Source organism: Abrus precatorius, unplaced genomic scaffold (genome assembly GCF_003935025.1).
Source record: "Abrus precatorius isolate BTA unplaced genomic scaffold, Abrus_2018 Scaffold3, whole genome shotgun sequence".
Taxonomy (NCBI): domain Eukaryota; kingdom Viridiplantae; phylum Streptophyta; class Magnoliopsida; order Fabales; family Fabaceae; genus Abrus; species Abrus precatorius.
Genome location: NW_020874373.1, coordinates 7,853,426 through 7,880,026, shown reverse-complemented (window position 1 = coordinate 7,880,026; position 26,601 = coordinate 7,853,426). Strand labels below are relative to the sequence as shown.

Genomic DNA, 26,601 nt, shown 5'->3' with positions numbered 1-26,601 from the left:
GATTAGGTCATCTTTCCGAGAATCGTCTCAATATGTTACACGAACAATTTTCTTTTATTCCTACACATATTAATGAAAATTGTGACATTTGTCATTTTGCTAAACAAAGAAAATTATCTTATTGTCCAAGTAATAGTAGAGCTTCTAAAGTTTTTGATTTAATTCACATGGATATTTGAGGGTCATTTTCAATACCTTTTATTCATAGTGAAAAATATTTTCTCATTATAGTGGATGATTATAGTAGATATACTTGGATAGTTTTGCTAAAATCAAAATCTGATGTTAAAATCTATGTCCAACATTTCATTGCCTTAGTGGAAAATTAATTTGATTCAAAAATAAAATGTGTGCATTCTGACAATGGTCCTGAATTTTTTTTTAAAGATTTGTTTTCTTCGAAGGGGATCATCCATCAAACAAGTTGTATTTATACCCCTTAACAAAATGGACGAGTTGAACGTAAACACCAACATATTTTTAACGTTGCTCATGCCCTTATGTTCCAATCTCAAATTCCTCAAAAATACTGGTCTTTCGCTATAAAACACTCGGTTTATCTTATCAATCATGTCCCATCTCTAGTCATTAATAAACAAACACCTTATAAGCTTCTTCACAAGCACAAACCCGATTTTTCAATGCTCAAAGTGTTTGGTTCTTTGTGTTTTGCATCCACATATGGGTCACGACAAAAATTTGATCCTAGATCAAAACAGGGTGTTTTTCTTAAATTTCAAACAGGAACAAAAGGTTACATAATTTTAGATTTTGATATAAAAGAAATATTCATATCTAGAAATATAATGTTTTATGAGACAATTTTTCCTTTTGTTCAGATTAAGAATAATTTCAATAATACATAAGAGTCATTTTCTCTAATGCCAAAGAGCCCTCAAGTAACCGAAGATGGCCCAATAATTGAGCCCAATCAGGAATTTCCTACATTTTACACCACCCAATACTCCTCCACAAACGACACAATCACCAGAAACCCTAACACCAACATCATCTTCTTCATCCTCACCATCACAAACGCATGAGTCCACCGTTGATTCTCCTTCTCTCTCACCACAATCTCAATCTCCCATTATTCAACCACCTGTTACCATTCGTCATTCCACTCGTCCATGCAAACCCAATGTGCGTCTTGCAGATTATATATGCTCTGTTGAGACTCAATCAAACCAATTATCATCAGCGTGTCTCTATCCTATTCAATCTGCCTTGTCCAATATATCTGAGTCTACGCATCACTACATCATGAATCTGTCTTCTGAGATGGAGCCCCGTAGTTATCAAGAGGCAATCTTGCAATAGTGTTGGAAAAAGGACATGAGGGACGAAATTGAGGCTCTGAAACAGAATGATACATGGGTTATTGTTGAAACACCCAAGAATGTGAAGTCAATTGGGTGTAAATGGGTATACAAGATAAAGAGGAAATCATATGGGAGCGTCGAAAGGTACAAAGCCAGGTTAGTTGCGAAGGGGTATTCCCAAATTGAAGGTATCGATTTCTCCGAAACCTTCTCCCCTGTTGTTAAAATGGCCACCATTTGGGTCATCATGGCATTAACATCCATCAATAAATGGAAAATTCAGCAAATGGATGTCAGCAATGCGTTTCTTCATGGGGATCTCGATAAGGAGGTCTTCATGCAAATACCTCCAGGTCTGCACAGTCATAGGTCATCTCAGTGTTGCAAACTGAAGAAGTCTTTATACGGGCTCAAGCAAGTTGATGTGTAAAAATAGAATTACTGGGCAAATATACCCGTTGTCGGAGTAATATTATTAAAATTAAAGTACCAAGTATCGTATCCACAAGGACTGTTATTAAGAAATTTTTCCTTAATTGCGTAATTATTAATAAATATGAAAAATAAACTTTGTTGATGAAATTAGTAAAAGTAAAAGAATAATAATTTAAAAGAAACAGATATTCTTGTGAAAATAAATTATAGAAAATTATAACTAAAGGTATTCAAAGGAAAAAGGCAAGTATCTAGACTGTAAATCCTCCTAAATGTTCAAATAACTGAAATTCTTCTTCAATTACTTAGTTCCAAACCCTTATCGCTGCAGGAAATTCTAAAATAAATCAATACCTTTCTTAAGGATAATAATTCTTAACCCTCAGTTGATCAATCAGAATTTCTTCCTTAATTAATACCCCTAGGTTGCATTAAGTTCATTATGAATTCCATAATTAGGATTAATCCTAATACAGAAAACTCATGTCTTTCTATCTCTAGAAATACATTCAAGTCTTTTTAATTGAGCAATGTTAAATTCATGCAAGAATTTTACTCAAATTTAAACAAGAAAACAAGATAGAAGAAAATTGATACTACTCAATTAAACCTAAGAGAAAGGAACATGAAATAGCATTAGAAGAATTCTAGAAAATTTAGTCAAATAGGATTCATTACGTCTAGATACTCAAAGGAAAGTTAGAACCTAAACATCTTGAAACTAAAATTACAAAAGATATGAATTAAAACGCTTGATCATATCCTCCTGTCGTTTCTGAGTCTTTCGTCTCCAAAAAACTGCGCTCCCAGGTTCAAAACCAGTTCTCCTTTTATAGGAATTGTCCTAAGGTTCTCGCAAAAGTTAAATTTCTGACGCGCGTAAAAGTACACGTCCAAGTACACGGCCATGTACTTTGGCCATGTACTTCTCTATTTTCTAATATGTGTCCTTCAAATCTTTCCTGACAAGTACACGCTCATGTACACGGCCGTGTACATTTCTGGTCTGTGATACTTGGCCTTCAAAATCTTTATATGAAGTACACGCTTATATACACGGGCGTGTATCTGCCCATGTATATCTCTGGCTGAATATTTCCTTGTTCTTTGCATTCCAGTGAGATACACGACCATATACACGGGCGTGTATCTGCCTGTGTATATCTCTGGGTTCTTCTTTCTTCAATTCTCAACATCTTTGATGTTTTTATATCTTTGATCCTTTTTTCCTGAAACATAAATAAAATGAGATTAATTATAATATCTATCAATGAATAACTTAAAAACTCTCAATTATCATAATATATGATTAAGTCTTTAGAGCATTTATCAAATTCTCCCGAACTTGAACTTTTGCTTGTCCCCAAGCAAAGGAATGGATCAATTTTACCCTTGACAACAAAGAATCAAATTCCTGAATTTTTCTTATTGTTATTTTTATTTTATTTTATTTTTAGAGAAGTAATTCTTAAACATCAAATTGTGCTTTCTTTTGCTCTTGACCTCTGTAACTTCAGACAGAACTGAAATAAGGACCTCTCTACCATTAGCTCTTAAAATTTTAATTCAAAACTTTGAATTCTTCCACAAGGTGTTATTTAATTTTCTTTACTTTGAGCCATGATTGGCTAATAGGGTGCATTTTATGCTTCATCCCAATTAGCACAAGGTATTAATGGAAAATTTCACCCCTTGCTTTCCACATCGGTACCTCAAACAATTTCGGGGTTCTAGGATGTGGTATCCGGATATTGCCTGCAATCCACATTCAACTAGTTATGCTTCTATGGCATGCTCTTTTATTTCTGAGCAGAGCCCCAATTTTTCAGATATTAACGATTCTTAAAAAAAAGAAAAATTTTGCATAGATTCAAGGTCCTCAAATCAGAAAAATCTACCGATACTTCAATCGAGAAACAATAAAAAACACAAATATAATATCTAGAATAACTGCATATGAATCTTTATTTTTGTTTTTATTTTTATTTTCAGGAATATCATCTTCTATGCAACAGTAAAATTGACTTAGTATTGCTTAAGAATAAAACAACAATTCAGTTCAAACATCTATAATTATCCACCCCTCATTGTAAGATTTGCATTGTCCTCAATCAAATATAAAAATTAAAGTGCAACTGAAACTTTGCTGAAGAGTAAGTAAATAAGCAAAGAATCTTGGGAAGCAAAACTAATCTGAGATTGACTTGGAAAGGAAACCTGATCAAAATTGATTTATAGGAAAATTTTACTCAGTTCAGAATGACAAGAGGAAAGAACTATCAAAATGATGCAATAAAGAACAGAATTAGTAAAGAGACAAAGGCAATATAAATCCTAAAAATAACATAAGTAAAAGAAAACTCAAAAACTGTTTCTATCCTAAATTTAAGCTAAACTAAATTGCAGCACTAGCATCGCTCGAGTCTTCATCATCTGAACTGAAGAAGTGATCATAAGGGGGTGGAGATGGATGGAGAATCATCGGTGCTGAGATACCAAAGTGATTAAATAGAGCAGCAAAGTTAGCTTCGACTGTGGATTTTAGCCTAGTCAAACGATGAATACAGTCTCGGTGGCTGCTCCTCAAAGACCGTTGGGATGCAATGATATGCTGCAAGTGATAGTGAATGGGTCTGGGAGCTTCGGTAGGTGCAGGGGGACTGTCGACCCTAGGTGGTTGTGAGGGGAGCTCATCAAAAGGGTTGTCTTGGGCAGCAGAGGGGGTATCGGTTACTGGTTCAAAATGCATGGCTCTCATTGTGTCGTGCAGGATAAGGGCCATGTTATTCACTAGTGTTAAACCAGAATCATTGCTCAGAAGTCCTAACCCTTTAGCCAACCGAGTGACATAAGGACCCGCACAAATACTCCCAACCCGATCATCACTGGCTTGAGAGAATAGAAATTTTGCTAAACAAATACCTAGGTGGATTGGTATTTTATCAATCATGCTCCGCAGATATTTTAGGTCCTTTGTACCCACGACCCCGAAACTGTGACCTCTTCTAGTGAGAGTGTGAGCTAACAGGGCATGTATATATCTCCAAGCAGGGTTCCTCAATGTGGAGGCCTTCGAGCGAGCCAAAAGGGGAATATGAGCAAGGTTTCGGTACTCTTTAGTTAGTACAAAATCAGCTGTGTAAAGACCCATTCGGAAGGAGAATTCAGAATAGCTCATCTTGTACATGGTGTTCATCATTCTGAATTGAATGGAATCGTCATAGTCCCAACCCGAAAAATTACGTTCAACAACTAAGGTAGTGAGGAATTCTAAAGTGAGTTCTTTATAAATAGGCTCAATGATAGAAAACAGAACTTCCCAATGTCCTACTCCTGTTAATTTTCTCACGTCATCAACCAAATTGTAATGTTGTAGAACCTTCCAATCAATGTATTTATTCTGGCCCCAAACCCTTGTTTTCAACTTATCGTACCTTGTGAGATGAGCAGGGGCGTTGAATCGAAGCAGCTGGGATGGAGGGGGTTGTGGTGGGCGCTCAGTCTGGGGACAAGGACGTTTCCTCACTTGCTCCTTGCCTCTTCTTGGTGCTCTGGAGGAAGACCCATCAACCATGGTAGTTGCAGAAAAAACTGGGCGTGTAGATGGATGGAGAAGGTTTGCAGAATTCTTTTTCTGCTATGAAGGAAGGAAGGAGAAAGGGAGGGCGTGGGGTTTGAGAGGGTGGAGTTTTCAGAGGAGAAGAAGTATTGAACCAGAAACAGAGGAGGGGAAAGGGGGTACAGTGCGCGGGCTTAAAACAGGGGAGGGAGGATTTTAAAATTGTCGCGCCAGATACACGACCGTGTATCTAGGCGTGTACATTTCGGCCCACTGAATTTTTAAAACAGAACACGATATTGGGCAAATACATGGTTGGATACACGGCCGTGTATATAACCGTGTATATCTCTAGACAAGATAGACTAAATCTACATGGGCATGTATCTTAGGCGTGTAAATCCCTGCCCAACCTTGCCTAAGTACAATAGAAGTACACGGCCGTGTATCTGGCCGTGTACATCTCTGTACAAGATAAATATCTGGAAACAAAAGTACACGGCCATGTACATGGCCGTGTAGTTGACCGTGTATCTCACTGCCTAACTTTTTTTTATTATTTCCTTCAATTAATTTTTTTTTATTATTATTTTCATTATTATTATTATTATGAATAATTGGAAAACAATTGAACCAAACACCAACTAAATTATAGTAAACTAAAACTTCCTAACCTAAACAAATAATTAACCAGATTAAAACAAACTAAACTTACCTAACCTAAACTACTCAGTGTGATTCAGCATTCAACATGGAGGAGTCTGAACTCCTCATTCTCAAATGTTTGAATTTGACCTCCTTGGTACAGTTTTAGCCTGTGTCCATTTACCTTAAAGTTTTCCTTCTCTTGATGTGTTAATTCTACTGTACCATAAGGAAAGACTTCATGCACCATAAACGGCCCAGACCAACGGGATTTGAGTTTACCTGGGAATAATTTGAGGCGAGAATTGTATAACAGTACTAAATCACCCTTTTTGAATTGTTTACCTCCCTTGATTTTCCTATCATGATATACTTTCGTCCTCTCCTTGTAGATCCTGGAGTTTTCGTAGGCCTCCATGCGCCACTCTTCTAGCTCATTCAATTGCATCAATCACTGGTTTCCTACATAATCAAGATCCATATTCAAAGATTTAATTGCCCAAAATGCCTTATGTTCTAATTCCACTGGGAGACGACAGGCTTTTCCAAATACAAGTCTGTATGATGTAGTTCCTATGGGAGTTTTAAAAGCTGTCCTGATAGCCCATAAGGCATCATCTAATCTGTCAGCCCAGTCTTTCCTATTCCTTTCTACTGTCTTTTCTAATACTCTTTTTAACTCCCTATTAGCTACCTCAACTTGGTCACTCGTTTGAGGATGATATGGGATAGCAATTCTATGGGTGACTCCATATTTATTCAAAACTTTTTCTAGTTGCGTATTGCAGAAATGTGTACCCCTATCACTTATTAAAGCTCTTGGTGTACCAAATCGTGAAAATAGCTTTTTGAGGAACCTAGTGACTACTCTTGCATCATTAGTAGGTAATGCTTGTGCCTCTACCCATTTTGACAAATAATCAATAGCCACTAAAAATATTTATTCCCTTTTGAACTAGGAAAGGGTCCCATAAAATCTATCCCCCAAACATCAAAAATTTCACACGTTAAGATGTAATTTTGAGACATTTCATTCCTTTTGAGAGATATTACCTGACCTCTGGCAATTATCGCACAACTCAACATACCTGTGAGCATCTTTAAAGATAGAGGGCCAGTAAAATCCAGAATCTAGCACCTTTTTAGCTGTCCTAGTCCCAGAATGATGTCCTCCAGCAGGGCCAGTGTGACAGTGTCCTAAAATTTTCCATCCTTCGGAGTGTGGCACACATCTTCTAATAACCTGGTCTGCACAAATTCGAAACAAATATGGGTCCTCCCAAAAGTAGTATTTTAAGTCACAAAAGAATTTCTTCTTTTGTTGACTTGAAAATTCTTGTGGTAGAACCTTAGCAACCAAATAATTAGCAAAATCTGCAAACCATGGTAAAGAAAAATCGGAAGCAGTTACCACATTGTACAGATGTTCTTCTGGAAACTTGTCATTTATGCTTCCTTCTTCCAATTTCACTATGCTGGGATTCTCTAACCTTGACAAGTGATCAACAGCTAAATTCTCTTAACCCTTTTTATCCTTGATTTCCAAGTCGAATTCCTGTAGTAACAAGACCCATCTCATTAGTCTCGGCTTTGCATCACTTTTATTTAGCAAATAACGCAATGCAGAATGATCTGTATATACTATCACTTTAGACAGAATTAAATATTGGCAAAATTTATCAAACGCAAACACCACAGTTAATAATTCTTTCTCTATCGTAGTGTAATTCTCTTGGGAACTTGTTAGGGTCTTGCTAGCATAATAAATGGGTTGAAAATGCTTGTCTTTTCTCTGGCCAAGCACAGCTCCCACAGCATAGTCGCTTGCATCGCATATTAATTCGAATGGATAATTCCAATCCAGACCGCATAAGATAGGGGCTTGGGTCAGCTTTACCTTTAGTAGCTCAAAAGCACTTAAGCACTCCTCATCAAAATTAAAGGAGTTCTCCTTTTCTAAGAGCTTGGTCAGAGGTTTGGTGATTTTTGAGAAGTCCTTGATAAACCTCCTGTAGAAGCCTACGTGGCCTAAGAAGCTCCGAATTGCTTTGATAGATGTAGGGGGTGGTAGCTTTGATTATGTCAATTTTTGCTTTATCGACCTCACTTCCCTTGCAGGAGATTTTATGATCAACTACAATGCCCTCTTGTACCATAAAATAACATTTTTCTCAATTAAGCACCAAATTAGTTTCTTCACATCTTTGAAGCACCCTTGACAAATTCTGTAGGCAATGGGAGAATGAATCACCGAAGACTGAAAAGTCGTCCATGAATATCTCCATGATATCCTCTACCATCTCGTCGAATATAGCCATCATACACCGTTGAAAAGTTGCCGGTGCATTACATAATCCGAATGGCATCTGGCGATAAGCAAATGTTCCGTATGGGCATGTGAAAGTATGTTCCGTATGGGCATGTGAAAGTAGTTTTCTCTTGATCTTCTGGTGCTATTGGAATTTGAAAATATCCAGAAAGGCCATCCAGGAAGCAATAAAACATATGGCCTGAGAGACGCTCGAGCATCTAGTCAATGAATGGGAGAGGAAAGTGGTCTTTCCTTGTCGCGTCATTCAGCTTCTAGTAATCAATACAAACCCTCCATCCAGTGACAGTTCTAGTAGGGACCAACTCATTCTTCTTATTAGGAACTACAGTCATTCCCGCTTTCTTTGGAACGACTTGCACCGGGCTCACCCACAGACTATCCGAGATGGGATAGATCATTTCGGCATCCAGTAGCTTGATCACTTCCGCTTTCACCACTTCTTTCATGTTTGGGTTTAGTCTTCTTTGTGGTTGCACTACCGCCTTAAAGTCAGACTCCATCAAAATTTTGTGAGTGCAAAAAGAAGGACTAATCCCTCTAATGTCAGAGATTCTCCATGCTATTACTTTCTTGTGCTCTCGAAGCACATTCAATAGCTGGCCTTTTTGTTCTTGTATTAGTTTTGAAGCGATGATGACGGGTAACTTGCAACCGTCTTCCAAGAAAGCATACTCCAGATGTTCAGGTAGAACTTTCAGTTCTACTTCTGGTGGTTTGTCAGTGGCTGGGATGGGCTGCTCCTCTGAATTTTGTTCCAGAGCTTCAAAGTTCCTCTTTCTCAATAATGATTTAGTGGCTTCCAGATGATAGCACTGTTCTTGAGTTAGCAGGCCCATATTATCTGTTCCTTCTTCATGCATCAAGCTTCTTTCCAACGGGTCTGAGATCAAGAATTCTTATGTAAAATCAGAAACAAGATTATCAATTACATTAATAAAGAAACATGAATCATCTTGTTTCAGGGATTTTTTCATTATTTCAGGAATTTTGAAAGTTACTTCTTCGCCTCCAACTCTCAAAATTAACTTTTCATCACTCACATCAATTATGGCTTTTGCAGTAGCTAAAAATGGACGACCTAAGATTAAGGGGACCTCAGTGTCCTCATCCATATCAAGAATCACAAAATCGACGGGAAAAATAAATTTGTCCACTTTTACAAGCACATCCTCAATGATACCCCTAGGATATTTAATTGACCTATCAGCTAGTTGAATACTCATCCTAGTTGGCCTAGGTTCCCTTAAACCCAATTTCTTAAAAACAAAATATGGCATCAAATTAATGCTAGCACCTAAATCAGCTAAAACCTATCAACTATCAATCTACCAATGAGACAAGGAAGAGTAAAACTCCCTGGATCCTTCAATTTTTCGGGCATCTTATTTTGTAGAATTCCTGAGCATTCTTCATTCAGAGTTACTGTGGCCAACTCCTCCAATTTCTTCTTGTTGGACAGTAGATCCTTCAAAAATTTGGCATACTTGGGCATTTGTGCCAAGGCATCAACAAACGGTAAATTTATATGAAGCTAACGAAATAAGGAAAGAAATTTACCAAACTGTTCATCATCCCTATCCTTCTTCAATCTTGCTGGGTAGGGGAGTGGAGGTATGAATTCTTTCACTGTAGGGAGCTTTTCTACAGTCTCCTCTTGAACTTTACCCTTCTCTTCAATTGTAGCTTTTTCTGCATCTTGCTTTCCCCTTTCTTGCAATGTTTTGCCACTCCTTAATGTTATTGCCTTCACCTACTTCTTAGGATTTGTTTCAGTATTGCTAGGTAGGCTCCCTTGGGGTCTTTCTGAGAGGAGTCTAGAGATTTGACCCAACTGATTTTCCAGATTATGGATTGATGCTTGTTGATTTCTTAGTGCTGTCTCGGTGGATAGAAACCGAGATTCTGAGGTTTGAATGAATTTAGTCATCAGCTCCTCAAGGTTTGACTTTTTTTCAGTTGGGAGTGGTGGTTAATGTGGAGCTTGTTGAAACCCTGAGGGTGTGTTGTTCCGCATTGGTTGTTGATTATTGTTCCACGGTGGGTTTGCATAGTTCCTCCAGCCCGGATTATTCATGCCATTATAATTTTGGTACGGTGGTCTGTTTCCTATCACATTGGCATGTTCTTCCTGAGTAGCTCGACATTCATTATTAGGGTGGCCTCCTCCACAAACATCACATCTCATCACTGGAGCAACTAGATGGTTAACAGATAAACCATCAATCTTCTTCCCTAAGGCTTCAACTTGTATTGCCAAGGATGTCACTACATCAAGACTATAGATCCCCGCCGATTTTGCAGGTTTGGATCGAGTGGAGCTCCACTGATAGCTATTCATTGCCATTTCTTCAAACAGTTCTTGTGCAGCCCTTGGTGTCTTGCTATTCAAAGTGCCCTCAACTGCAGCATCTATCATTTGTCTTGTGGCTGGGTTTAATCCATTGTAGAAGGTTTGCACTTGAAGCCAGTCCGGAATCCCATGATGTGGGCATTTCTGCAACAATTCTTTGAACCTCTTCCACGTATCGTATAATGTCTCTGTCTCTAACTGGTAGAAGGAAGAGATATCATTCCTCATCTTGGCAGTTTTAGCGGGAGGAAAATATTTCGCCAAGAATTTTTCTGCCATAGTCTCCCATGAAGTGATAGATCCTCGCGGGAGAGAGTTCAACCATTGCTTTGCTCTGCTCCTGAGAGAAAATGGGAATAGCCTCAAGCGGATTGCATCATCAGTAGCTCCATTAATCTTGAAAGTATCACAGATCTCCAGAAAATTAGCGATATGAGCGTTTGGGTCTTCATCTTGCAACCCATCAAATTGAATAAACTGCTGAACCATCTGAATAACATTGGGCTTTATTTCAAAATTTCCTTGCACATCCAGACGGACAATGCTAGACTCTATCCCCGTTAATGATGGACGAGCATAATCGGACATGGTCCTTGGTTGATCTTCATTGTTTGCCATTCCTTCCATGTGGGTTTGTGTGTTTTCCCTCTGTACTAGTAGTCGCCTCTCTTTCTGAATTTTTTGCAAAGTTCTTTCGATCTCTGGGTCAAATTCAAATAGTTTTTCAGACAGTGCAGTAGAACGAGTTTTGATCATACACTAGAAAAATCAGCTCCTAAAAAGAATGAAAGCAAAATAGTTAAGTTAATTCAAGACTAAAGAAATACATAAAATTAGTAAATACGTAATAAAGGGAATCCTAATTAAACAGTCCCCGGCAACGGCGCCAAAAACTTGATGTGTAAAAATTGAATTACTGGACAAGTATACCCGTTGTCGGAGTAATATTATTAAAATTAAAGTACAAAGTGTCGTATCCACAGGGACTGTTATTAAGAAATTTTTCTTTAATTGCGTAATTGTTAATAAATATGAAAAATAAACTTTGTTGATGAAATTGGTAAAAGTAAAAGAATAATAATTTAAAAGAAACAAATATTCTTGTGAAAATAAATTATAGAAAATTATAACTAAAGGTATTCAAAGGAAAAAAGGCAAGTATCTAGACTGTAAATCCTCCTAAATATCCAAATAACTGAAATTCTTCTTCAACTACTTAGTTCTAAACCCTTATCGCTGCAGGAAATTATAAATTAAATCAATACCTTTCTCAAGGATAATAATTCCTAACCCTCAGTTGATCAATCAGAATTTCTTCCTTAATTAATACCCCTAGGTTGCATTAAGTTCATTATGAATTCCATAATTAGGATTAATCCTAATACAGAAAACTCATGTCTTTCTATCTCTAGAAATACATTCAAGTCTTTTTAATTAAGCAATGTTAAATTCATGCAAGAATTTTACTCAAATTCAAACAAGAAAACAAGATAGAAGAAAATTGATACTACTCAATTAAACCTAAGAGAAAGGAACATGAAATAGCATTAGAAGAATTCTAGAAAATTTAGTCAATTAGGATTCATTACGTCTAGATACTCAAAGGAAAGTTAGAACCTAAACATCCTGAAACTAAAATTACAAAAGATATGAATTAAAACGCTTAATCCTATCCTCCTGCCGTCTCTGAGTCTTTTGTCTCCAAAAAACTGCGTTCCCAGGTTTAAGACCAGTTCTCCTTTTATAGGAATTGTCCTAGGATTCTCGCAAAAGTTAAATTTCTGACGCGCGTAAAAGTACACGCCCAAGTACATGGCCATGTACTTTGGCCGTGTACTTCTTTGTTTTCTAATAGGCGTCCTTCAAATCTTTCCTGACATGTACTCGCTCATGTACACGGCCGTGTACATTTCTGGTCTGTGATACTTGGCCTTCAAAATCTTTATATGATGTACACGCTTGTATACATGGTCATGCACCTTGACCGTGTATATCTCTGGCCTAAATGATGCATTCCTTAACAACACCAATGATGTACACGCTCATATACACGGGCGTGTATCTGCCCATGTATATCTCTGGCTGAATATTTCCTTGTTCTTTGCATTCCAGTGAGATACACAACCATATACATGGGCGTGTATCTGCCCGTGTATATCTCTGGGTTTTTCTTTCTTCAATTCTCGACATCTTTGAGGTTTCATATCCTTGATCCTTTTTCCTGAAACATAAATAAAATGAGATTAATTATAATATCAATCAATGAATAGCTTAAAAACTCTCAATTATCATAATATAGGATTAAGTCTTTAGAGTATTTATCACAAGTCAGCAGCAAATGGTATGAGAAACTCTCTAAACTATTAATTTTTTCTAGTTTTAAACAAGCTCATGCAGACCACAGTTTGTTTGTGAAACACAATAGTGGTAAGTTTACAACATTATTGATCTATGTGGATGACATAGTAATTACCAGAAACTCAAATTCTGAAATAGGCCAAATTAAACATATTCTTCATTCCAATTTTCGTGTGAGAGATTTAGGAAAGTTTAAATATTTTCTTGGTCTGGAAGTGAATCATTCTGATGAGGGAATTTATGTTTCATAACAAAAGTATTGTCTTGAATTACTTGTTGATTCTGGAATGCTGGGGTGTAAGCCAAGTACTACACCTATGGATAGCTCATTAAGACTTCGTCAAGAAGATTATAGCGCATTACTTGATGATTCGATGCAGTACAGACAACTTGTTGGTCGTTTAATTTATCTCACCACAACAAGGCAAAATATAGCATTTGCAACTCAACAACTTAGCCAATTCATGACTTGTCCAACAAAGTCACATCTTGGTGCTGCTAGAAGAGTTTTAAGATATCTTAAGAGTTGCCTGAACAAAGGTCTTTTATTCAAAAGAGATTCATTACTCCATCTCATTGGTTTTAGTGATGCCGATTGGGCAACTTGTGTTGACACTAGACGCTCGATTACATGATACTATTTCTTCCTTGGGAATTCCTTGGTATCATGAAAAGTCAAGAAACAAAGCACAATGTCTCGATCATCCTCGGAAGCAGAGTATAGAGCTCTAGCCACTAGCACTTGTGAGTTGCAATGACTGTCATATTTGCTCACTAATTTACAAGTTAATTGCTTCAAGTCTGCAGTATTATATTGTGATAATCAAAGTGCTCTCCATATCGCTGCAAACCCAGTTTTTCATGAACGCACAAAGCACTTGGAAATCGACTGTCACATTGTCTGTGAGAAGCTTCAAGCCGGTTTGATGAAGCTGCTTCTTATCCTTTCTTGTCATCAACTTGCGGACATGTTCACTAAAGCTTTGCCTCCTCAATCTTTTTGCTCTAATGTATCCAAGCTGGAATTAGTAGAATACTACCCACCTCCAGCTTGTGGGGGGTTAACAGAAATAAGCCCAAAGCAATTTTACAGGACCCATGATTCCTTGGCCCAATCAGATGTTGATTTGTAAATAAATAGCTATTAAAATTCTATGGTAGTTTTTAGAAATAGTGAGTTGTAATTATAGGTTATAAATATTCTTTATTGTAGAGAAATTAGTACTATTTTGATCCTATCCTAATTATGATCAATTGTATATATATAGTGTATCATTGTTTTCATCATATATTGAGAGAGAGAATTATTCTCTATCAGTATTATATTATGTTACTCCTCTGTTTTTTATCGTTTTATTAATCTTTATAATAGAACTAAACAAAAGTTTAATGCAGTAAGTTTTCTCATCTATTAACTACATGAACATAAATAATACGCATACACATTACTCAGTTACTATCAATACAGTGATTTTTTTCACTAAACTCAGTTATTGTTATCTCGATTGTGATAGAATAATATGATGAACCAAAATTCACAAACTAAGCTCTCAAGCCTTTTGCATGTATAATGAGGTTTTGAATCAACTACACCTCTCTTTCGGTTCCCAATTTTGTCATGAGCCCGTGTTACCCTTTGTATTCATCGTGACAAGGACGATATACAATGCACTACAACTTTTTAGGAGATATAATATTCAAAGTCATGTCCTTGAGACTTCACCAACTATAAAAATACCCTTAAGTGCTTCAGTCTTTTATTAACTTGTTGATTGGGAGTTAATGACAGTAACAAAGAAGGACTAAAAATGTTCTAATAAATCTGATTTTGAAACAAAAGAAAAAACGTTTATCTTCTAATGGAAAAGAACAACAAAGAAGAAAAAAATATTATATTTTCATGGAACATAACATTTTTAGCTCATGTGAAGATGATTTAAAACTTTGTTTCTATCTCTGCACTGGACTGCAAGCTTTTGACAGCATTATTCATTATACCTTTAGATAGTACAAAATTTGGTACAGCTGCATGCCACACAAATAGTAAGAACTCATGAACAAATAATCATACTAAATGGCAGACTGTGGACACTAAATGTTGATGATGAACAAACATGTTCCTTTCGATAATGATTAAGTCATAAGAAAAAGTATAACAATTTATCATAGACTCTATATAACAATAATAATTGAATTATAATTCTCAAAATCTGGCTCCTTGAGACTGTCATGAGATCCACAAGTGAGAATAAGATGGTATTTATATCATTTTCATGTGAATCAAGATGTATTTAAAAGATTAATTTATGTGATAAATGACATAGAACTAATAATATAATTTTATTGTGTAAAGTTTTTTTCTTTTTATCTGATAAATGACTATTAAAGACTTAAACGTTATTTCGGATTTTTTTTTACTAATCTTTTAACAATATTTATTTTCAAATTTTATAATTTTGTATAACAAAATAGAAAAAAAAAAAAAAAAAGTGTGTATTCATAATAAGCGATTTAAACACATCGTAAATTTCTTAGATGATTAACATATTTTTATTGTAATATAAATTTTATAAATTTTATTTTAAATCTCATTTTGCAAATTTAAAAAATAATTAATTTTTTTATTTTAATTTATTTTTTATAATTAATAATAGATTTATTGTGATAAGGCTAGTAAATTATGTTATTAAAAAAATTAGTAATTTGACTTATTTTTATTTTAATTATCATGATTTTTAAACTAATAATTTTTTTATAATAATTATATGTTATGAAAATTAATAAATTTGAGAGTCAATTGTTAATCACTATTAAAATATATTTACTTAAATTTATGTTTAATCATGATCAATTGTATTTTATAATTTTTAATATAAAGTAAACAAAAATTAAAAATCCTAATAATAATAATAACAATAATATACTCTTCAGACAAAGTTTTTAAAAATTATAATAAATGGGTATCTAATATTTTAAAATTATATGATTTTATTTAAAAATATATAATTTATTTTTTTTTGGAATAAGAGTGAAGCTAAAATTGAAAAAATTAATTTTAATTTACGTACTTATTTCTTGCAAGATTCACAATAATACTTTTTATATATAATAAAGTTATATACTATGTTTATTATCATTTTTTTATTGATGTAAGATTTTATTTTAAAATATGTATATAATTTGTACATGAGTAAATTATTCAATTTATTTATAAGATGAACTTAAGTTTATTATTTGATCGTAATATGACTTACTAGTTGAAAAACAAAAGCTCGAAAACATCTATTTTATGCAATGCTTGGCTGCTTGCCGTGTAATTTAGGGTATCAAATGAAATTATCTAAAAACAATGGAGTGTAAATAAAACGTCGGTTTCTTCATCATCTTCTTCTTGGTATCGTTTTTGCTCATTTCAGATCTGATCTGAACGTCAATCTGAATGTGATGGTGTGAGAAGAAATGGGGACAATTACTCAGGCGAATGGGACAGGAGCGGATCAAGAAAACGGCAGTGTATCGTCGTCAATAGATTTCGGGACGGCGGAGGCGGTGGAGTACGTGCGTTCTCTGACGGACGTTGGGGCGATGACGCGTCTGCTTCACGAGTGCATAGCTCACCAGAGAGCACTTGACGATGAACTCGACGACCTCTTGTCCCAGCGAAGCGACCTCGACCGCCACCTCCTCCAACTCCAGCGCTCCTCGGAGGTTCTCGACATCGTCAACTCCGACTCCGACTACATGCTCGCCAACGTCACCTCCACTTGCCACCTCGCCGACCAGGTCAGCCGCAAGGTCCGCGAGCTAGACCTTGCTCAGTCGCGCGTCCGCTCCACGCTCCTCCGCATTGACGCCATCGTTGACCGCGCCAATTCCCTGGAAGGCGTGCACCGAGCCCTCGACGCCGAGGACTACGAATCCGCCGCGCGCTATGTCCAGACCTTCCTCCAGATCGACGCGCAGTACAAGGATTCTGGTTCCGATCAGGTTCAGAGGGACCGCTTGTTGGCCGCGAAGAAGCAACTCGAAGGGATCGTGAGGAAGAAGCTCTCCGCAGCCATGGATCAGCGCGAGCACCCCGCCATTCTCAGGTTCATTCGCCTGTTCACTCCCCTGGGTCTCGAGGAAGAGGGTTTGCAGGTTTACGTTGGGTACCTGAAGAAGGTTATTGGGATGAGATCGAGGATGGAGTTTGAGCAATTGGTGGAGTTGATGGATCAGCGGAATGTCAATTTTGTTGGCTGTTTGACCAATTTGTTTAAGGACATTGTGTTGGCCATTGAGGAGAACAGTGAGATCTTGAGTGGTCTTTGTGGCGAGGATGGAATTGTGTATGCCATTTGTGAGCTTCAAGAGGAGTGTGATTCTCGCGGTTCTGTCATCTTGAACAAGTATATGGAGTATAGGAAGTTGGGTAAGTTGTCTTCTGAGATTAATGCACACAACAACAATTTGCTTGCTGTTGGAGCAGGTCCTGAGGGTCCTGACCCGCGAGAGGTTGAGTTGTATTTGGAGGAGATTCTCTCCCTTATGCAGCTGGGTGAGGATTATACTGACTTCATGATTTCCAAGATCAAAGGGCTCACTTCTGTTGACCCCGAATTGCTCCCTCGCGCCACCAAGGCATTCCGGAGTGGCAGTTTCAGCAAGGTTGCTCAGGATTTGACAGGCTTTTATGTCATTTTGGAGGGTTTCTTCATGGTGGAGAATGTTAGGAAGGCGATAAGGATTGATGAACAGGTGCCTGACAGCCTCACCACTTCTATGGTGGATGATGTGTTCTATGTCTTGCAGAGCTGCTTGCGGAGGGCTATATCCACTTCCAATATTAGTTCTGTTGTCGCGGTTTTGAGTGGGGCTAGTAGCTTGCTGAGCAATGAATATCATGAAGCCTTGCAGCACAAGATACGAGAACCTAACCTTGGTGCAAAGTTGTTCTTTGGCGGTGTTGGCGTGCACAAGACGGGGACAGAAATTGCAACAGCTTTGAATAATATGGATGTTAGCAGTGAGTATGTCCTGAAGCTGAAACATGAAATTGAAGAACATTGTGCTGAGGTGGGTGGCATATGATTTTAGTACCTTACAATTATACTGCATGCACAATGAAATTCATTAAAGTAGTGTGTTTGGTCCACCATTGCATTTGGTGTTCCATTATAAGAGAATTTGAGATTCCTAGTATAGGAATTAATCATAAAAGAATTTGATTCTTTAATAAAAATCATTATGACAACCGATGGGGCTATTTTTTTTGGCATAACCAGGTGCATGGAATTTCTTTATCATTTCATTTGCACGGGATGTAGTTCTAAAATTGTAGTGACATGGATTAGAGTTTTACATGATATGCATAAATAAGTCTTGGATAAATAAAGATAGAAGTGTAGAACAAAACAATTTCAAGATTCACATTCTGGCTACTTCAGAATCACAGATCGAGGTTGTCAATGTCTCCTGAATGTTGTGATAAATCCACGGCTAAACTTGTTACAGTCCTTGGCTGATATTGTTTTGAAAATATGAAGATGATTGATTAGAGGAATATACTCCCAAGTATGCTTTAGAAATCGTAGTAATGTGGTATTGAAATTTCACTTTATGAACCATGTACTTACATGATTCTTTCAAAAGGTCAATTTTAATAATCCTGGTGATGACCCCAGAGAAAAGTCTGATTTATCTCATCATAAAATCTATATAGTTCCATGAATCCATATAGCAACTGTGTTTCTTTGGTACTTATAGAGATTGATGTAATCTTGGAAGTTTTGATTGGATTGGGAAGGATTCTTTTTCTTGCACTGTGGGTGCTTCTTCAGTGTTGCAATTTTGCTAATTGACTATGAACATATTTGTCCTTAGCTTCACAAACTGCACCTCCTTGACTTTTAAGAATGTAGCTGGAACAGAGTTAAGAGCTTATGAAGTGTTACTCAATTACATAGCTCTTTGTTGGTTTGTCGTGTGTGGATGTGAAAACTATATAGGTCATGTTTTTATTTATGGCACTTTACCCTGCCTCTGTGTGTGTGTGTGTGTGTATATATATATAATTTGGAAATTGCAGAAGTAACTGAATGAATTACTTTACAGGTGTTTCCTGCGCCAGGTGATCGGGAAAAGGTAAAATCTTGTTTGACTGAGTTGGCAGATAGCAGCAATGCTTTCAAGCAAGCTTTGAATGCTGGCATAGAACAACTTGTGGCAACCATAACACCAAGAATACGACCAGTATTAGACAGTGTAGGAACAATCAGCTATGAGCTTTCAGAGGCTGAGTATGCAGATAATGAGGTAAATGATCCATGGGTTCAAAGACTTCTCCACGCTGTTGAGACAAATGTGGCATGGCTGCAGCCACTAATGACTGCTAACAATTACGACACATTTGTTCATTTGATTATTGACTTCATTGTGAAGAGGCTAGAAGTGATTATGATGCAAAAAAGATTTAGTCAGCTTGGTGGGCTTCAGCTTGACAGAGATGCTAGAGCTTTGGTAAGCCATTTCAGCATCATGACACAGAGAACTGTTAGAGACAAGTTTGCACGTCTTACTCAAATGGCAACGATTTTAAATTTAGAAAAGGTGTCTGAGATTCTAGATTTCTGGGGTGAGAACTCTGGACCTATGACCTGGAGATTAACTCCAGCAGAGGTTAGGCGGGTATTGGGTTTGCGAGTTGATTTTAAACCAGAAGCAATAGCTGCTCTGAAGTTGTAATATCCGTCTACCAACATTCTTTTGATCTTTCTATTTTTTTTCTTTTTAATTTTCATTGGATAAGTATTACAGCTTCACCCGTCTTGTTAGTAGTTTTGGTGTTACTATTGTGGTTTTTGGATTACTAGCTTCAAAAACGAAAGAATACACAGCTCTATTCAGATTTGCTACCTAGGACAGACAATGGTTATATACAGAGCATCTTGTGTGAAACGGTCATTGTTCTTCGTTACCCGCTTTCCAATTTTGAATTTTTTATTTTTTATTTTGTGTAAACCATTTTGAGTCTGAGTTCATGTTCCAAATCAATGAAGGTCGATGTTTGGTGAGGTTCTTTCAGTGTTTTTACTTCCAAACTGTCATGCATTCTTATTTAAAACAATAGTGCTGGCAACGCCGAAAGGATCAACTTCTGATATTTTCTGCAAGCATATCCGGGATTTCGCTTATATTATGCCTAGTGCCACCATTAGGATTCAAGAAGGGTTTTGCCTCATGAATGCCCTGCATGGGTTAAAGGAGAAAATATACACTATTGGGTTACTTATTTAAATATCCATTTCATGATGCATATTTAAAAACGCACAATAGAAATAAATTTTAATAAAAAAATATTAGATATTACAAAATGTAATATATTAATAAACATCATATGCTTTAATTTTTAATTAATATTTACAATTTATTAAATTCTTAAATACACATAAAAAAAATTGTTTAAATACTTTTACGACTGAGTTGGTGCACAAACTTTTAATTACACGCTGATACATATGAATTTAATTAATCCCGCTTGAAAATTATTCTTTTATATGAAATATAACACAGCAATTTGTAAGAAAACGATACTTTGCTTTGCAAGCATTAAAAATAAATTCAGTTATTTGGAAGGAATTTATCACGAGCAAATCTACGGAATCCTCTACGCAATTCTAATTTGTCGATTATATAAGGATATCTATGCTGGTTGAGATTGGTGTAGTTTGCAAGGGTGTTATAAGAAATGCAGTGAAGAATTACTAATTATCATGCCATAGTGTTGGAATTCCCAAGATCCCTCGTCTGAAAAATATTAGGGAAGTCCACTACAACATGGATGGTTATCATATTTGCAAAAACTCGAGCAAAAAGCAGGATTAAATTTTACAGTCAATATAGGCTATAAAATGAAATCTGTAAAAACAAGGCAATCAACTTTTGGGGATTGCACTGTTGACACTAGTTCTATGAAAAATGATAAATATAAGAGAAGGAAAAACAAAAACAACCTATAGAACAAATCCTCTAGTAACTATATGAATGAGAGTCAGACTTAAGATTAGACATGAGCAGTGCCTTGAGTGAATTTTGGGTCCTCACATCTGTACCTGCCATCAGGTCCAATTCCAAAACCCTTTGGATCGGCAAAGACATTCTCCAGAAGCTGGCTGCGGGGTGGAAGAGGACTTTCATCTGCAAACTCAACAGAGTCCTCAACAACCTCATCAATCTTCTTCTCTATGGTTTTCAATTCCTGTTCAGTGGCTAGTTTGTTCTCAATCATGTATTTCTTCAGTGCAGAGATGGGATCCCTACCAGCATAGTGTGCTTTCTCAGCTGCCAAAGAAGAAACAGATGATGATGAATAATTTTTATGGATTTGGCAGACATAAATAGAAGATGCAAAGAAAACTATTGCAAGATGTGACTCATTTGATCATGGCATAGACATCTGCTGTCTTGTTGAAATTAGGAGCGCAGTTGTAGCAATCACAATACTATTGCTGTGAGAATAACACAGTTAAACATAAATAGGAAACAGATATTTATAGACTTTGCAGGCATCTTAAAAGGTAAACTACGCTAGATATACTAAGTAATTAAGCAACTAAAACCTTCAAAACATAATTTGAATTAGGTCAACATAGTTAAAGTAATTAAATTCACATCCATATTGTTAACACATTGACAGGCAGAAAAATACCAGGCCAAAACGTCTGACATCAGACAATCAGAAAAATCAAAAACATTAAAAACCTTAATGAAAAAATTGATAAATGTTAATCAAGCCATTGGCTTTTATCCTCATTTCCATATTTCAGCAGGGATGTTGGTCAGGCACCATGATGGTTTGCACTTACTGTCAAAATGCTGAAAAAAGTTACTTTTGAGAAAAAATAATAATAAAGTGAAGAATTCAGTTTAGATCAACACGTCGCATAGTGAAAGGGAGCCAATTCCCAACCAATTTTTCTTGAATCATTTCAAATTTAAGGATACTAGCTCAAGCCTAAGAGATTCATAGTTTATGCAAGAGAAATATTTCTTTACTGTTTAAAACTTGATTATCTCTATCCAGTTGGCATGATTCCAATATCAAATTACAAAGTGTTACATCTTTACACCATTAACAAGCTTAGAGTGCATGACTTCAAGTTCAATGTCAATGATCCAAATCCATGATCTTATTCTTAATGTTAAACATTGTCAACATCTAACATCCAGAGAAAGTGCTCTAAATTAAATTTCTAGGAAGTTAAAGCATGGTAAGCTACACAGCAGAATTATCGAATGAGGATCATGTATAGTACCACTGAAGATACCATCAGAAATTCAAAGGAACATTAAAATAATTTACTTCAAAATTAACAGTACAGTTGAAGTAAATTCTAGGTTAAGAAAGCTAATGTAGATGCTCACCAGGGTCACGAAGCTCATCGGGATCAGCCAATGAATGTCCTCTGAATCTATAGGTCTCACATTCTACTAAAGTTGGTCCCTCTCCTCGTCTGGCTCTTTCAATGGCTTCCTTTGCCACCTCTCTGACCTTCAAAACATCCATCCCATCAACATGAACCCCCGGCATTCCAAATGCAGGCCCTTTCTTCCATATCTGAGGATCTGAAGTTGCCCTGAGATGTGACATGCCAATAGCCCACAAATTATTTTCCACCACAAACACAATTGGCAATTTCCACAAAGCTGCCATATTTAGGCATTCAAAGAACTGTCCATTGTTACATGTTCCATCTCCGAAAAATGCCAATGTTACGTAATCAGCACCTGCCTCTTTCAACACCTCCCTTTTATACTTGCTGGAAAATGCTGCTCCAGTGGCCACAGGGATCCCTTCAGCAATGAAAGCAAACCCACCAATCAAATTATGCTCCTTTGAGAACATATGCATGGATCCACCTTGACCTCTGCAGCATCCTGTGGCCTTCCCAAAGAGCTCACTCATTACAGCACGCGCAGGAACCCCCTTACTCAGTGCATGAACATGGTCCCGGTAGGTGCTCACTACAGAGTCTTCTTTCTTGAGAAGCTTGATGAACCCAGTTGACACAGCTTCTTGGCCATTGTACAAGTGAACAAAACCAAACATTTTGCCTCTATAATACATCTGGGCACACATGTCTTCAAAGGCCCTACCTAATATCATGTCTTCATAGAGCACCAAGCCTTCTTCTTTCGTAATAAGCTGCACACACAAATCCAAATAAAAACAACAATCTCAAACACTCATTTCCAAACCACAGCCACAAACATAGGTAGCAACAGCAGCACATACTATCAAGAATCTGAAGCTAATTGGGCTGGTAGCATAAGAAGATCTCTTCTTTTCTTAAGTTTCTCACAAAAACCTATATCATCAGAATGGGAAGTATCTACAAATTTGAAAGAAATTATTGAATCACGCAGCTTATAAATTGATTGGATGCGTTGAATTAAGCGGAAAGTTGATTTTTTTATTATTTATTTTCCAGAAACCCATTATGCAGGATCGATGCCATGCTTAACCAACAAACAACTTTTCTTCGTGATAGTGATTTGTTGAAAGGGAAATATTATTATGAAAACAAAAAGAAACGTAAAAGGGGTACCAGATTGGCAGCTGATTTGACCTTCTTGTCCTTGACAACATTGGAGACAGAGAAAACAGAGGAAGGAAAGCGAGCATTAAGCTTAATGGGGGCAATGAAGCGAAGCTTGGGAGCGGATCCAAGGAAGGGAGTGAATGGGTGGAAAGAGATGTGTTTGTCATTGGATCTGAGATGGAGAGGAAGAGGCCGAGCAAAGTTGGATGCGGAGAAAGACATTTTTGTGCTGTGAATGAAAAAGGGAAGAGAGAAACAAAAACAGAGAGGCTTTGCACTTTCAGGAAATGAAGAGTGAAAAATGTGAGGTACGTGGAGATCGCCGTCTTCGTCTTCTTCTTCTTCGGCTATTTAATTTTTGATATGATGATTGATGTATAATACAACACAATGCAATCGATGCCCTTTCACTCTTTCACCTACCTACCTTTCCACTTATGCAACGAGCGGAGAGACAAGAGAGGGAGGCCACCAATAAACAACCAACTTTTCCTACAAATACTACTACTTCTCTTCTTATATATATTGCATTCAAATTATTGTTTAACCAATCCAACCAGCACATAATCTCACACCTCTACAAAATTCTTAAGGCATTGTTTGGATGGAGTAAAAATGGGTGAAAAAAAATAAATGGGAAGCAATAGAAAGTTAGGAAAAAAAAATCTAAGTATATTCTTCTTTAATATATGGTTGAATTAGATTGTTCTCTCCTCAAGTAGACCCTCCTCTTAGGTAGAATAATACATGTTATAATTAAATTATTTTGATATTATGATTTAGTTTAAAAAAATTTACTTTTAAACTTGTTGATAATTAATTTTAAATGTTTACTATCGACTTTCAGAATTCAGAAAATAAAATGAATACTAAGTAAGGTTTTAAAATTGATAGAATGATTGTTTAAAATATAATTTCATTTACTAAAATTAGAAATATTTTAATTAATTATAAACAACAATAGAAGTTGGATTGGTAGCGAGAGGACAGATACAAAAGGAAGACGATAATATAATTTTACCCATCAAAGATCAAACTGCGCCAACGATGTCTTCTCTGTTATCGTTTGAATACTTTATTTATCTTGCTCCTGATAAATTGGGTCCATAGCTCAGTGGTAGAGCATTTGACTGCAGATCAAGAGGTCACCGGTTCGAACCCGGTTGGGCCCTATATTTTGTTTTGTAATTTTTTTATATATGTACATATTTGAAAACGAAAAAAAAAACACATTGTATACAAAGAAAAAGAATTGCAAATAATTTGCACACACACACACACAAGAATGTCTACCTTTTCAATAATAACATTTTTAAGTTGACCTCACGTATTCCTTAAAAGTTATTCATAGACAATTTATTCAATGTAAGAATAATTTTGTTTGTTTAGTTATTCATTATTAAACTTGTAGAATGCATTTCTTTCTTTCAAGCTTATTAGAAAAATTTCATCCTCTTTAAATATGTAAAGCATCGCATCCCAAATGCAAGAGAGGCTAGAGAAGAGAATCAAGATAAAACTGAAACTATGTTAGCATAATTAATGCATGATCGTCTTATAGAGTCCATGCCAAGTTTAACTAGTCTCGTCAATGAATAATTACTAAGAAGCAAATAAACAAAACGAGAGAGATATCATACAGAGTTCTAGCTAATTTGCATAGGTGGAAGATCCGATACCGTATCATCCAGTTATGCCAGACCTACGGCTGCACTGTCAAGAGACCATTTTCCCCATACTTACTTTCATTCTAATTTAACAAACTTTGCAACCTTCACTTTCTGATCCCAAATAAGTTATGGAATTCTTTTTAACAGCTTTCAGCATTTCACAAACACATTTTCTACAAGATATGTTCTCTGCATTTCCAAGCAGTAACTGACCTCGAGCCCTCCCAAATCCCATACAATGTAGGACTCGGTCATTGACGGGACCAATGTTTAAGCTCTAATGCATGTGTCAAATGAATGAAGAACGTTGATGCCCGTATGACACCGATATTGTTTCATATTCTTGGTAAGCCTATGCCTACCACCTTTGTTATCTTACTCAGACAATTTATTTACAATATTTATTTATGTATTTGTTTATATTTATTAAATTAAATTTATATGATAAACTATTTATTTATAACTATAATTTAAAATTATTAATAAAATTTTACTATATAATTATTAAAGCATGATATCATATTTTTTAAAAATAAATTATCGGACTAATATATACAAAAATAAAGTTGTATTTATTTTATTAATGTATAAAATTTTAAAAATCTGCTTTCAATATTAATATATACAAAAGTTAATATTTAAAAATAAAAATATATTAAATTATTTAATATAAATAAAATTACCATACAAGATTATTATAAATAAAAATTAATAATAATATGATATATATTTTGAATTAAAAGTTTACTTTTTAATAAAAATAGCATAAAATATTTTTTTTAAATACATATAATTTAGTATTTCCTAACAAACAGATAACATAAAATAATTTATTTTTAAAATATAAAAATAAAATTTATATTATTTCATAATATCATAGATCATTCATCATTATAAAATGTTAAATAAATAATTATAACAATAAATTATATTATTTCATAAAAAGAATAAAGAAAGATTAAGAAAAAAGACAAAATTCATTTAAGCTAAAATAATTACTTAAAAACTAATTTCGCGTAAAAAAAACTCTTGTCATTCTCATATCTTAATATAGTACTTTAGGAAGTAATAATATAAAACTAACTTAATTTCAATGTTCTCCTGAATGAATACATTAGCTGATTCTAGAAATTCATCGAAAATTGAGAAAGATTATTCAATTAGCAAGTAACTATTCCATCCATGTTGTGTGCACAAGAAAAATATTAAGTTAGTGGGCATTCAAACAAAGGGCCTTTGCCATTCCTGGACTTTCTGCTTACAAGCCACTGTTTCGTCCTATCAGAATGGTTTCAAATCTGAGCGCCGCAGACATGGCTCAGATAGGACAGAAAGATGAACATATAA

General features: G+C 35.8%; 2 protein-coding genes and 2 non-coding genes across 4 annotated transcripts in view; 3 read left to right on the top strand and 1 right to left on the bottom strand.

Annotated features, from left to right (window-relative positions):
• The window catches only part of LOC113860731 (conserved oligomeric Golgi complex subunit 4), a 28,281-nt gene extending 8,228 nt beyond the window's left edge, over window positions 1-20,053 (top strand). Inside the window, 2 exon segments of the mRNA XM_027493232.1 lie at window positions 16,504-18,059; window positions 19,098-20,053. Coding sequence (XP_027349033.1) covers window positions 16,504-18,059; window positions 19,098-19,727 — 2,186 coding nt within the window. The 3' untranslated portion in view covers window positions 19,728-20,053.
• On the top strand, window positions 10,768-10,874 carry LOC113864054. Its single transcript, XR_003504660.1, has one exon. It is a non-coding gene; the product is annotated as a small nucleolar RNA R71 (small nucleolar RNA).
• Window positions 20,054-21,041: 988 nt separating the features above from the next.
• LOC113860732 (pyruvate dehydrogenase E1 component subunit alpha-3, chloroplastic-like) lies at window positions 21,042-23,999 on the bottom strand. Its single transcript, XM_027493233.1, has 3 exons — window positions 23,591-23,999; window positions 22,407-23,187; window positions 21,042-21,323 (listed from the first exon to the last, which is right to left on the bottom strand). The coding sequence occupies exons 1-3, from the start codon at window positions 23,804-23,806 to the stop codon at window positions 21,046-21,048; spliced, it is 1,275 nt and encodes a 424-aa protein (XP_027349034.1). The 5' UTR covers window positions 23,807-23,999; the 3' UTR covers window positions 21,042-21,045.
• Window positions 24,000-24,684: 685 nt separating this feature from the next.
• TRNAC-GCA lies at window positions 24,685-24,756 on the top strand. Its single transcript has one exon. It is a non-coding gene; the product is annotated as a tRNA-Cys (tRNA).
• The last annotated feature ends 1,845 nt before the right edge of the window (window positions 24,757-26,601 follow it).